The 13,868-nt window shown below is 40.0% G+C and overlaps 1 protein-coding gene across 1 annotated transcript; it reads left to right on the top strand.

Moving 5' to 3' along the window:
• Window positions 1–492: 492 nt before the first annotated feature.
• Window positions 493–1,023, top strand: LOC124924588 (glycine-rich protein 2-like). Its single transcript, XM_047464604.1, has one exon. The coding sequence runs from the start codon at window positions 493–495 to the stop codon at window positions 1,021–1,023; it is 531 nt and encodes a 176-aa protein (XP_047320560.1).
• The last annotated feature ends 12,845 nt before the right edge of the window (window positions 1,024–13,868 follow it).

Below are 13,868 nucleotides of genomic sequence, written 5' to 3'. Positions count from 1 at the left end.
TTTATTTAATTTTTAAATATTAAATTAATAAGTACATCTTGATTTTTGTAATCTTTTAACCTAAAAGTAAAATGATATTAATTCACTATTCAATTCACATAAAGTGATGAATAGATATAGTTGAATAATAACTTTTTCATATTTTTATCACATTTTATATAATAATATTTATTTTACTCCGATACCTCGATACGGTCTCACAAATACTTAACTTACATTTCTCGTGTTTTTTCTTCAAAAAGAAAAATATAAACAAAATTTAAATAATTCTTTCCTTAGTCGTTCTTAATGGTTTAACTAAACAAACAACAAACATAGTATCTACATTAATTAAGAGAGAGAATAAAAAATGTTGTAAACTGTAAAAAGGGCATTATGGGTATTTTTTTATGGGTATTTTTTTATGGGCATATTTTTATAGTGTATATAAATAATTTTGAGACTCGTCCATATATATATATCTGTGCTGGCTTTTTGAAACTCCCAATCGGAATGGCGGAGGAAAATGAGAAAACGAATACTGGAGTGGTGAAGCGATTCAACAAGCAAAATGGGTTCGGTTTTATAACTCCAGACGACGGAAGCCAGGACCTGTTCTTTCATACCACCTCGATTCTAAACAACAGATTCCGTACACTCGTTGTAGGAATGATCGTGGAGTTTTCAATCTATTTTGGCTACGACAGTCGTACTCAGGCTGTGGATATCAGAGTCCGCAATGTATCTCCTTTTCAGGATAATATCCGTGGCGTCCGCGACGGCGGATGTGGCCGTGTAGGCGATGGTTATAGGTACAATTCCAGCAGAAAACAGGGGCGTCAAAACAGCAAATTTGGAATTGGAGGGAAATGGTTTGGATGGGGAAAGAAAACTTGTTTTCACTGTGGCGAGGCAGGTCATAAGGCAAAGGATTGTAATCAAAGTGGCGGTGGTGACGGTGATAATGGCAGAGGTGGACATGGGTGCTACAAATGTGGGGAGAATGGACATTTTGCAAGGAAATGCCCTAAAGTTCGTCATTGAGAAGATGATAGATAGTGGTTCAGCTCTCAATCCCTTTCTTATAATTTAATAATTTGGTATTATTATAGTTAACATGGAGACGTTTAATTTATGATTATTTCAATATAGTTTCTGAATTGGGAATTACTATTGTTTTTTGAATGATTTTATTAGAATGTAACAAATATCTTGAAAAACAAATTGATTATAAGATAAATTTAGTTGATAAAAATATGAATTATTAGTATAATCTTTTAATTAAATTTTTTAAAAATAAAATATTTTTATATTATTATTGATTAATTGTTAAATAATATATTTCAAAATTATTTACAATAAATTTAAATAAGTTTCAGAATATGTTGGTTTTTATTTCATTGACAATAATTTAATCAAAATCTTATTTTATTGACAAAAACACAATAAATCAAAATACATACTTTCTTTTACTAAACTTACTCATTAACCAATAATTATTTTAATTTTATAAATTAATGTGGATTTATAATGTTTATAGTGTCTATCTCGAATCGAGTTTGAATACAAAAAATTGGTTTTTGAAAATGTTGATTCGAGTATGACATCTAACACTAAGTTATCATCTCTAATTTACAACAAGGGGTTTAAAAGGTAGAACTTTTAGCGTGCTGATATTAGAGTGATATGTTGATGTTGTGTATAGGAGTTGATGTTTCAATACCTATGATTATCTTTATCTCATGGATTTTAGGGCACTATGTTAAGTTTTATAAAAATATCAATAGATTATTCAGGATAGTCATGTACAAATAACATGAAAGTTTTAGTAACGTTTAAGGTGGGTTACTAAAAAATAACATTTTTAGGGTGATCATAATCATACGATCATGAGACTATCAAGAGATGAGTCATAGTGAAAAAGCTAACAAGCTTGCCTATAGATCTATCTAACAAGTAACGTTTCGTATGATCATGTACAAATGATAAGGGTATCATTAATGTTGATTGCAGTAGTTAAAAAACTTTTTGTGAAGGTCACTCACAAGTGAGGTTGAAAATGATCATGTATAAATGATCGTGGTGCTATCAACATATAGACTTTCGTGGATTACGAAGATGATACTTATTGAAAAATGAGATCTTATAGGAGTTTCTATCGCGAGATAGGGTTTGCTTGACTATCTTATCAAGAGTTATGTTTGATTACCTATCGAGTGATAGAGTTTTGTTCGAGGACCTATCGAGTGATAGAGTTTTATTTGAGGACCTAACGAGGGATAAAGTTTGGATACCTTTTCGGCGATATGGTTTTGAATACCTATTAGGATGATAGGGTTTGAATATCTATTTAGACTATAGGGTTTGGATACCTATTTAGATGATAGGGTTTGAGTGCCTATTCAGACGATAGGATTTGGGTCGGATCATGTATAAATGATCGTTGTGCTTGTTAGCAAACAAGGTTTCGACATTTTTTTAATATGGGAAGATATACCTATTGATGAATATGATTTTTTATTGGAATGTCTATCAAGAGATAGAGTTTCGTAGGGTACCTATTAAGAAATGGAGTTTGTATACATGTTTGGGTGATAGGATTTGGTTACCTATTCATACGATAGAGTTTGGATACCTATTCGGGCGATAAGGTTTGAATACCTATTCCGACGATAGGATTTGGATTAGATCATATACAAATTATCGTTGTGCTTGTTGATAAATAAGTCCTGGATATCTATTCGTACTATATGGTTTGGGCCGGATCATGTAAAAATGATCGCTGTGCTTGTTGACAAACAAGGCTTGGATACCTAGTTGGATGATAGGGTTTGGGTCGGATCATGTACGAAAGATCGACGTGCTTATTGACAAACAAAGCTATGATACCTATTTGGACGATATGGTTTGGGTTGGATCATGTATGAATGATCGTTGTGCTTGTTGATAAACAAGGCTTGGATACCTATTTGTATGATAGTGTTTCTGTTTAAGATATTTGATTATAAAGATGTTGCGAGATGGAATTCCTATTGAGAAATAGGGTTTTAGCGAATCATATATAAACAATATTTCGACCTATCGACATATAGGATTTTGGCGGAATTGTATGTAAACAATATCTCGACATGTTAGATAAAATTAGATCGGTTAAATAAAACTTAACAAAAACAAATCCCTTGTGCAGGAACAGGCAAAGAATCTAACCGGTCAAAGAACTCAACCGGTCAAGCAATCAAACCGACCAAAAACATGACCGAACAAGAAAGACAAGATCGGTCAAATCAGAAGGCCAGAATCAATTAAACAGTCGGTCAATCAGAAGCCATGGAAAAACCGGAAGTCATCCGGTTAACATAAATAACCGACCAGCATAAAAAGACACTTCGGGTATCTGTTGAGAATGATACCGAAGGAACAGACTGAGTATTGCTATATTCATACAAGTCTGAGAAAGTGTGCAGGCTGCAGAAGATCGTCCTACAAGATCTTTCCACTTCAAGATAAATCAGAAAGGCAATCTTCCAGGTACAGGCAACTGTCCAACCGACAGTTGCCATATTGAGTAAAATACAAACCTAGCCGGTTTGACCTACACTGGAAGACTAGACCGTCAGGTCTGAAGAATAGACCGCCAGGTCTGAATCACTGAACCTCTGCTCAACCAATCAGATTAAAGGAAATAAAATATGACCGTTGGCACATTTCACCTATAAAAGAAGGAGCTGAAGAAGAATAAATGCGAGTTACAAGTTCTGAATTTTCTACAAGCCTAAGAAAAAGATTGTGCTCTATCTCTAGAAAGCTTAAGTGCTTATTTGAAGTGTATTTACAATTTCGGTTAAAATTGTACGGGTGTTATCGATCTGGAAATAAGTCTCGATCGGATTGTGTTTGTATTCCTTAGTGAATATCCTTCTCGCGGTTTCGAGAGGAAGGGGTGACGTAGGAGTTTCATCTCCGAACATCCATAAAAACCTGTCTTGTTATTTATTTTCCGCCGGCTTTACATTCTAACCGATCTGCACTAACCTACTAATACCGCCCCAACCGATTAAACATCACCCAAACCGAATCACTAAGCTGCAAAACCGACCTAGCAATCTCCAAACCTATACTATTCAAATCCGGTTCTGCCTATCTCGTGTGTGTGCTGCTTCAACCTGAAACAAACCACTTCTGCGCTTGAACTCGGTTCAAGGGTTTGTGACAGTTTGTGTAGTATTGAAATTCCGATGTTAATCTCTAACCGGATTAATCACCACCCTTTGAGTGAGACGCGATAACCGGCCAACCCCGGTCCCCCAGCCGCGACCTAGATCCTAACAATTGGTATTAGAGCAGTTAGTTTCAATACTCAAGCAAGCATGTCGTTCGATAGGTCGCCAATGCTAGAAGGTGACGACTTTGCCAACTGGAAGGCACGCATGCACCTGCATTTAATCACCATGGATGACGAGATGCAGTTCATTATAGCTGAAGGACCGATAATAATTGATAAAGACAGAAAGGATTGGACAGCTGAAGATAGGAGAAGAAACAATCTGCACAATCATGCCAGAAACCGCATCTCCAACGGTTTGGACAGAAAAACGTATTGCAAGGTCAGAGATTGCAAAACAGCAAAGGAAACATGGGAAGCCGTGATTCAGATTCATGAGGGAAATGAAAGAACCAAGGAAAACAAGATAATGGTGGCTACCTAGAAGTTTGAAAACATCAAGATGAGACCGGGAGAAACAATGAGGGAATACAGTGACCGGTTCACAGGTGTGATAGACGAGCTAGCAATTCCTTGCAAGAGGTATGACAACAAGGAAGTCATCATGAAAGCATTAAGATCTCTTCCAAGTGCTTGGGACATAAAGACAATGGTGATGAGGAAATCAAACTGCCTAAGCAAGATGAAGCTACATGATGTATTCGAAGATCTTAAGGCATATGAGTTTGAAATGAGATCTAGGACTGAAGAAGAAGTCTCAGCCTCAACCTCAACCAGAGCATTGATCACGTCCACAGAATCGGTTGCTCCCGCACCGATCAGAACCGCTGAACAGTTCACCGAGGATGCCATGGCAATGCTTGCACAAAAATTCGGCAGATTCATGAAGAGAAGCCAACCGACAAACAACAACTATAACTACTGTGATAAATACAATGTTAGATGTTATAACTGCAATTGTTTGGGACATTTAAAGTGGGAATGCAGAAAACCGAGGAGAGATGACCGGAAACCGGACAACTAGAATAACCGAAATAACTATCAACAAACCGGTGAAGGAAGTGAAGTTTAGAAAGCACTGATAGCCGATGATGGAGGAAGCTTATGGGCTCACAGTGATAGTGATGATGAACTCACATGCCTCATGGCAAATGAGGAACAGGTATTTGACTCTCCTTGTGAAGAATTTACTAAAGATGAGTTATTTAATGCACTAAATGATATGGTAGCAGAGTATAAGAACCTATTAACACTATTGCCCAACTTTAGAGCCGACCCCATAACACCTACCTTGACCGAACCAAAGACCATACAACCTGATGAAACTCCTACCCTAGAAACCGAGGCAGCAATTGAACTATCCTCTGAGACCGAACAGCTCAAGGAGCCAGTTCAAGAGTTGACCGAAGAAGAAAATGCCCGAATCCAGTATCGAATGGCCGCATGGAAAAGATTTAGTGAAATGGTAAGCAGAATGTGTAGTTATAAAAGACACCCTACTTGCATGTTTGGTCTAGGATACAAAAACAATAGATCCAAAAACCGAAAACACTTCGACAAAATGAGGCTCACAAAGGACAAACTTCCCTTGTAAGTTTTGTTAGAAGCTCCTTAACCATTGAAGAGGAATTAAGTGCTTCATATCCGAAAGACAAACTAACCTATGTAGGTCCAACTGATTCTGAAAAATGGCTTCATCCTGAGAAAAGGAAAGCCAACCGGTTCAAATATAGGCAAGCCAACTCACAACCGCATAAGTTAAACCAAAGACCACCCCCGAATAAGGCACTCTTAGGAAAGCAGAAAGACACCAAACCAAGTGCAAGAAAATTAGTTAAAACCTTAACCGGGAAAGTTGTCCGACTTGTAAAAGTCTGGATACCCAAGGGACTAATCGCTTGTGGACCCAAGAAATGTGGGTACCAAATAGTTGTAAATATATACATTCTACACGATATGAAGAAACGGCTAGGAAACTCTGAATGGTATCTGGACAGCGGTTGTTCCAGGCACATGACCAGAAACAACAATCTTCTAACCGACATCAGAATAGAAACCGGTGCATTGATCACTTTCGGTGACAACTCAAAAGGTAGAACTGTGGGCAAGGGTAAGATTGTCCATGGTAACTTAACAATTGATAATGTACTATTAGTTGAAAACCTACGTTTTAACTTGCTAAGCATTAGTCAAATGTGTGATGCTGGATACACTATAGAATTTCTTAAACATGCATGCTTAGTTAAAAACTCTCAAGGTATCATACTACTAACCGGAAATAGGTTAGGAAATATTTACAAGGTAGATTGGAAAAACAAAGTAGAATACCCTGTCTGAATGGTAGCTAAAACCGATCAAACCTGGCTGTGGCATAAAAGACTAAACCACCTAAACCTGAAAACCTTAAACTATATCCGCAGTAAAAGGTTAGTTGAAGGAATTCCTGATATAGTATTTAATAAGAATAAGATCTGTTCAGCATGTCAAATGGGTAAACAAACTAAGTCAACCTTTAAGAGTAAAGGACACATTCAATCTAACCGATGCTTAGATCTTCTTCATATGGACCTATTTGGACCAATTAGGGTCGTCAGCCTAGAAGGTATGCTTTACACTATGGTAGTTGTTGATGATTATTCTAGGTATACATGGGTAATATTCTTGCCATCCAAACGTGAAACCGCATCAAATTTGATTACACTGCGTAAACGTTTGCAAAATGAAAAATCAACACGCATTAATAGCATTAGGAGTGACAGAGGAACCGAATTTACAAATAGTACTCTAAATGCATTCCTTGATGAATCTGATATTAGACACGAGTTGTCTAGTGCAAGGACTCCTCAACAGAACGGCCTGGACGAGAGAAGAAACCGAACTCTCAAGGAAGCCACAAAGTCCATGATAGCCGATTCGGGTATTGCCTAGAAATTCTGGGCTGATGCTATCAACACCGCATGTCATACACAAAACCGGTCTCTGATTAACAATTACCACAACAAAACACCTTTAGAAGTATATTTTGATAGGGTTCCTAACCTCAGGTATCTTAAGATTTTCGGTTGTAAATGCTACATTCACATAAATGACAAAACATATCTATCTACTTTTGATGCAAAAACCGATATTAGGATCATGTTAGGTTACTCAGCTGTTAGTAAAGCATATAGAGTGTATAACACCAGAACCTTAACCGTGGAGGAATCACTTCATGTTGTTTTCGATGAATCGGTTGAAAGCAACACTGCATCATGCTTTGATCTACACAACAAATTGGAAAATAACAATATCCATTCTGATAGTGAAGATGAGATTTTGGTTTTTAGACGGTTTGTCCATGACCAAATGGGTAATGATGAAACCCAGCCAAATCAAGCTGTCCCACGGCACGAAGCTGACACCTCTGTTCAAACTGAGGAAATCGGTCGGTCTGACACTCGTGTTCAGCCTACCGATATGTCTAGCCTTGATCAAGTAAACGGTGATTTGGTAGACATCCCTGAACTGAACCTCAAAAGAAACACAAATCATCCTCCTGAGCTAATTATAGGTGACCCTTCAGAACCCGTTCGAACTAAGCGACAAATCCTGGAGGAATATTTCAATTCCGCCTTTATATCCCAGATTGAGCCGAAAAGAGTAGATGAAGCATTGTCAGATCCGGACTGGATCTTGGGAATGCAAGAAGAATTAAACTAGTTTGAGAGTAACAAAGTCTGGTACTTAGTCCCTAGACCAAAAGATCAACCGGTCATAGGAACAAGATGGCTATTTAGAAACAAACTCAATGAAGACGGTTTGGTCACGAGGAACAAAGCCAGATTAGTGGCACAATGATACAAACAGGAAGAAGGCATTGATTTTGAAGAATCATTTGCCCCTGTAGCTAGGATTGAAGCTATTAGGATTTTTCTAGCTTTTGCTGCATTCAAAAATTTTAAAGTTTTTCAAATGGATGTTAAAAGTGCATTTTTGAATTGTGACCTACGTGAAGAAGTTTATGTTGAACAACCACCCGGTTTCAAAAATGTTGAACTGCCCAACCATGTATACCGCCTAAACAAGGCACTATACGGTTTAAAGCAAGCTCCTAGAGCTTGGTATGATACACTGACCGCATTTTTGTTGAAACATGATTTCACCATTGGTTCGGTGGACAAAACACTATTTAAATTTGAGAAAAAGGAACATATCCTACTTGTTCAAATATATGTAGATGATATCATTTTCGGTTCAACCGATCCTAAGCTATGTGATAAATTCTCAACCTTGATTACTAACAAGTTTGAAATGAGTATGATGGGAGAATTAAGCTTCTTCCTAGGTCTTCAAGTTAAACAACTCGAAGAAGGAACCTTCATAAGCCAACCCAAATATACAAAGGAACTTCTAAAAAAATTTGGGATGGATACGTGCTCCTCAGCCGCTACTCCAATGAGTTCATGGGTCAAACTGGACAAGGATGATGACGGTCAAGTAGTAGACCTGACAGCTTACCGAGGAATCATCGGTTCTCTCCTATACCTGACAGCAAGTAGACCGGACATACTATTTGCGGTCGGTGTGTGTGGAAGATTCCAGGCTAATCCAAAACAATCTCACTACACAACCGCAAAGCGAATCTTGAAATATCTAAAGGGAACTCCTGAAGTCGGTTTGTGGTATCCAAATGATTCATCCTTCAATCTCACAAGTTACTCAGATGCATATTATGCAGGTTGCAAAGTTGATAGAAAAAGAACCAGCGGAACATGCCAATTCCTAGGTGATCGGCTTGTTTCATGGTACAACAAGAAACAGACATCGGTCGCCACCTCAACCGCAGAAGCTGAATATCTAGCAACCGGAATTTGCTGTTCATAACTTCTTTGGATCCAACAACAACTGAAGGATTTCGGTATCACAGCCGAAGAGTCTCCAATTTTCTGTGATAATACAAGTGCCATAGCAATCACCTACAATCCGGTTCTACACTCTAGAACCAAGCACATTGACATAAGGCACCACTTCATTCGGGAACATGTCATGCTGAAACATATTAGGCTAGAATACGTATCAACAGAACAACAAGTAGCCGATATCTTCACAAAGCCTCTGCAGGAAGCTAAGTTTTCTCAATTTAGACTCACACTCGGCTTAACCGATATTAGTCAGATTATTCCTAAAAATGTTTAAAAGGATAATCAGTATGAACAACCAAAACCGATAGTTCCTCCTAAATTGTCGGATTCCAAATTCACCAAGGTATCTATCGAAGAACCGCTTTGTCTATCAGTTAGAGTAAACCGACGGTTATTTAGTGCGTGCACCAATTAACCGCATCGGAACGAATGACTTAAAACCAACCGGTTTGGAAATAGTTTACTTCGAATTATTTGGCCTCCGAACAAAAATGGAATAATTATCTGTGTTTAAACTTTTCTTTTCTGAAAACCTACCTTTTCAAAGTAAAACGGTCATACCTCAAAAGACGTGAAGATACGATATCTTTCACCGTCCAGGCCTATGACCCACATCCTAGGTTGTAGACATGCTTATTTCATGCAAAATGCCTTACCCTATGGTTAATAGACATCATTGCCTGAGACACACTGGATAATACTATCATCTCTCCACTAATATATAAGTTAGGCAAACCTTAAACAAAACAATCACAAGCTATAACTTATCCTCTTACTAAGACAAAATGTCTCAGTTTCCAAACATCCTTCAAGTGGATTTCGATTCAGCTCAAGGCACTGAGCATTATGAAGTCTTCAAGATGATTAAGTCACTTGAAGACACCGGTCTCAAACACTTCCTAGATGACAAACACGTCATTTTTCTGGAAACAGTCCTGGAATTTTTCTACAATGCCAGGGTTTTCCGAGGTACTCCTCACTTTGACACCCACATTCAATCCAAGGTGGGAGGGACTGTGTTTGACTTCATAGAAGGTGATTTTGCAAGATGCTTCGACCTTCCGTAGCAAGGGCTCACCGACTTAAACGTTCCGGCTGAACTAAAGGCCGAAATCGCCTTAAGCTTTGCTCGGTCAGACCGCCTGGTCAATGACCATGGTGCCAGGTCATCGCTGAGAGCTGAGTACCAACTTCTCAACGATGTTATCGGTCGAATCATCCTGGGTAGGGATGTAACAAACACTTACTGTGCTGCAGTTTTTAACATGATGTCTGCCATAACCACGGGTACGCTAGTCATCTGGTCAAGGGTGTTGTTCGATGTCCTAATCTGGATGATCGGCATTCGCCAAACCGGCCTCATCCCCCAGATAAGCTGCCTACTTTTTGAACTTGGGGTTCCACTCTGTCCGGGAGAAGGGTTGAACCAGGCATAGGTCATCACCAAAGAGGTCACCGACTCATTCTATGAGCGGTTTGAGAAGGCCTGGAAGAGAAGGAACCGCCACCTCAACTCATCCGGCAACTAAGTCACTCCTTCCTACAACCGGTCATTTTGCTGTACGCACCGGTTGTATAAGTGTTCAACTCTATCATGATCATTTCGGTTTAGTCTATGATATTTTCAGTTTTAATTACTTATTTCCGGTTTCTTGTACCCTTTTCATTAATGATAAGTAACTTTCAACTTCCAACTACATGAGTAATTACTATCCAACAAAATTAGTTACTTTCTAACTAGATTCCTTACCTCGAGCTCCGCAACCGGTCAAAAGTAACCCCTTCCCAAGGAGTTTTGGAAACATAAATATTCTCTTCATAAATGAGACAAAACTGAATTTCAGCATTAAATGTTGCTATTTTCCCTCCAATTTCACATCTATATAAGGAACCCCATCCTATCAACTCAACACACCCCAAAATCAAAAACTTCTTGAACTCTCTTGGCAAAATCTCAAAACATGTCGAGCCGAACTCTAAGGAACTTCTTGAGCATCGATTTCGATTCTTGCATGGAACATGATGACCTGGAGACAAAGGAACGTATGTTTGATTCACTCATCGACACCGGTCTTCGCACTTTTCTCGAAGAATCCGGACCGAACTCTTCAGAAATGACTTTTATGAGAGGAGATTTCATTGTTTCCACAGTGAGAGGCCACTTCTTTTGCCTGGAGGAAAACGAACTCGCTCAAACGTTCAATCTGCCCACAGTAGGGTTTTCCGACTTCCCAACCCGGGTGGGAAGTGCAACAACCGACTATTCAGAACTGTTCTCCGGAACCGAGGTGCCGGTGGAGAACCACGGGCTAAAAACCCGCCTTGCCCACCACATCCAACTACTCTACGAGATTGTCAACCGTTCCATCATTTGCCAATCTCCCAACCAACAATACTCCAAAAAGGTTTTTGACATAATGACCTACATTGTCAGTAATACACCCATAAACTGGTCATCGGTCATCTACCAAAACCTGAGGACTATGATGGAGACCAAGAAAGGTCTCGGTTACGCTCCTCACCTAAGCCGACTCTTTCTTAAGTACCGTCCAAAATTTGGACCGGGTACACCGGCATCCCCATCGAATGTTCTCAACAAGGATGGGGTAGAGGACAAGTTCTCTAGGATAGTTATTACATAAGTTCTATTTCTATGTCTTATGTATTGTAAACCAATCAATGAATCGCTTTCTATCATGTATCTTTCCTTTCAATGAATATCTAACTTTTTAAGCTTGTTAACCGGGTCAAAATTCGAATAACCATCTATCCAAATAACCAGTTAATATCGATAAATCACATCGTCGAAAAATCCGGTCATAATCGAAAAACCGAATCCTCACGGTTAAATAACCGCAATGAAAAACACTATCAAAGATTGTCGCTCAAAAACCCTTGGAGGGAATATTCCCGCGTATAGTTTCCCGCCCATGAATTCTCGCTAATAAGTTCCCGCCAATGGGTTCCCGCCCATACTTTCCCGCCTTTAGTCTTTGGAGGGAAAATTTCCGCCTAATCATGATGGGACGGTTCACGACGGTTGGAATTCCAAACCACAACTATAAATAGGGTCCTTAGTTATTTTATTTCACTCTCACGCGAATCGACTTTCTCTCTCTAGCTCTCAGCTTTCTCAAATCTCTTAAATTCTCACTCTCTCGGTTCGATTATCTAAAATGGGTCGCGATTCCGTGCTGTTCGAACATATCATCCAAGTCGATTTTGAGGAAATCCGGGCAAACGGTTCGGCGCCGGCAAAACAGGTGTTATCCCGGATCTCCGAGTTCGGCCTCGAATACTTTATGGGCGGTCCATTCGTACTATACCAGGATGCGGTTAATGAATTTTTCCTAACCGCATTCATCACCGAAGGATCAATAATTGCCACCATAGGCGGTCAGCGACTCGAACTGACGGAGAAGTCGGTCGCTACATCTACCATCCGAAGGGAGCAACTTCTCGGCGGCCTTAGATGAGGAAACCTTCGAGGCAGCTTGCCAGGTTCTTTCGGAAACCGCGGTCCCTATCGAGATCTCCGAAAAGAAATCATCTCTTCGACCGGAGTACAGACCGCTATGTGATATTTTCACAAAATCGGTCCAAGCAAGAGGGGGAAACTATGACAGTCTCACCCGAGCAAAGATTGAGATGCTTTCCGGTCTGGTCAACGACATCAAAATAAACTGGGCTAAGGTAATCTTCAATAACCTATGTGAAATGGTGGATCCGACATCCACTCGGTCATGGGGATACGCCATCCCACTTAGAAAAATCATGCACCATTTCAACATCAACACCGGTCCTAGTGTTCTCCTCGCCTCACGCAAAATAATAAAATCTCAGCAATTCAAGGACAGGAAAAACAACAGGAAAGCCTCCGGTTCTACAGGCGGCCGAAAGAAGAAGGCATCCGGTAAGAAAGCAGCTCCGGTCAAACAAAAATCCGGAAGCAAGAAAGATAGACAACCTACTGGATCGGCTGATCCGCGGTCCGACACCACCAATGATGAAGATTCGGCATCCAGCTCTGGACGAACCGATTCACTACATACCGGAGGAGATCAGTCCGGTAAGGGGAAAGGACCGATAGTCGAGGACCAATCGGTCAGTCATGATAATGCTGATACCGGCTCGGACAGACTTGGGAGGAAGATAACTACGCCGATGATAATACCAGAAAAACGACCGAGGATCTCGTCAGCAGAATCATGGACGAGATACATCAGCAGGCTCTCGCGGTATCCGAAGTGTTTTTTCAATGGATTCGGCACCGGCATCAGATATTCTACAAAAACATGCTACCGGATCTCACCGTTAGCCAGAAATTCGAAAAGTTGATGGAGATGGAGGAGGAGGTCATCAGCCTCACAAAGGCTAACGACGTCACAACCGCCGTAGAATGAAACACGATAGTCGAACCGCGTGCTCGGTTACAAAGGCTCACCGAACACATTCAACGCCTACAAGAATAGCATACTCCGGGAACACCGAATTCTCAACTTTAACTTTTGGTGTTAGAATTGCTTGCGGTCAAGGAAAGGGCACTGACCGAGGAGGTGGCGCGGCTTGAAACGGAACCCGATCACCAAGAAACATCGAACTCATCCAGATCCCCTCCTGAGGATGCTGGCGGTCAGAATACGAACGATAAAGAGCTATCCTCTCCTCCACCTGACCAGAACATCAATATAAACGAAGTCAGGACAGGTACACCTCCAAACGACCAGCAAGCATGTGTTCAAACCGGGGATTCGGAACCGGCTATA

This window comes from Impatiens glandulifera, chromosome 2, assembly GCF_907164915.1.
Source record: "Impatiens glandulifera chromosome 2, dImpGla2.1, whole genome shotgun sequence".
Classification (NCBI taxonomy): Eukaryota; Viridiplantae; Streptophyta; class Magnoliopsida; order Ericales; family Balsaminaceae; genus Impatiens; species Impatiens glandulifera.
Note: the sequence above shows the minus strand (reverse complement) of the source record. Positions and strands in the feature narration are given on the sequence as shown.

Bases quoted from the DNA above. Each gene is read 5' to 3' on its own strand.
- LOC124924588 (XM_047464604.1), top strand. From the start codon at position 493: ATGGCGGAGGAAAATGAGAAAACGAATACTGGAGTGGTGAAGCGATTC.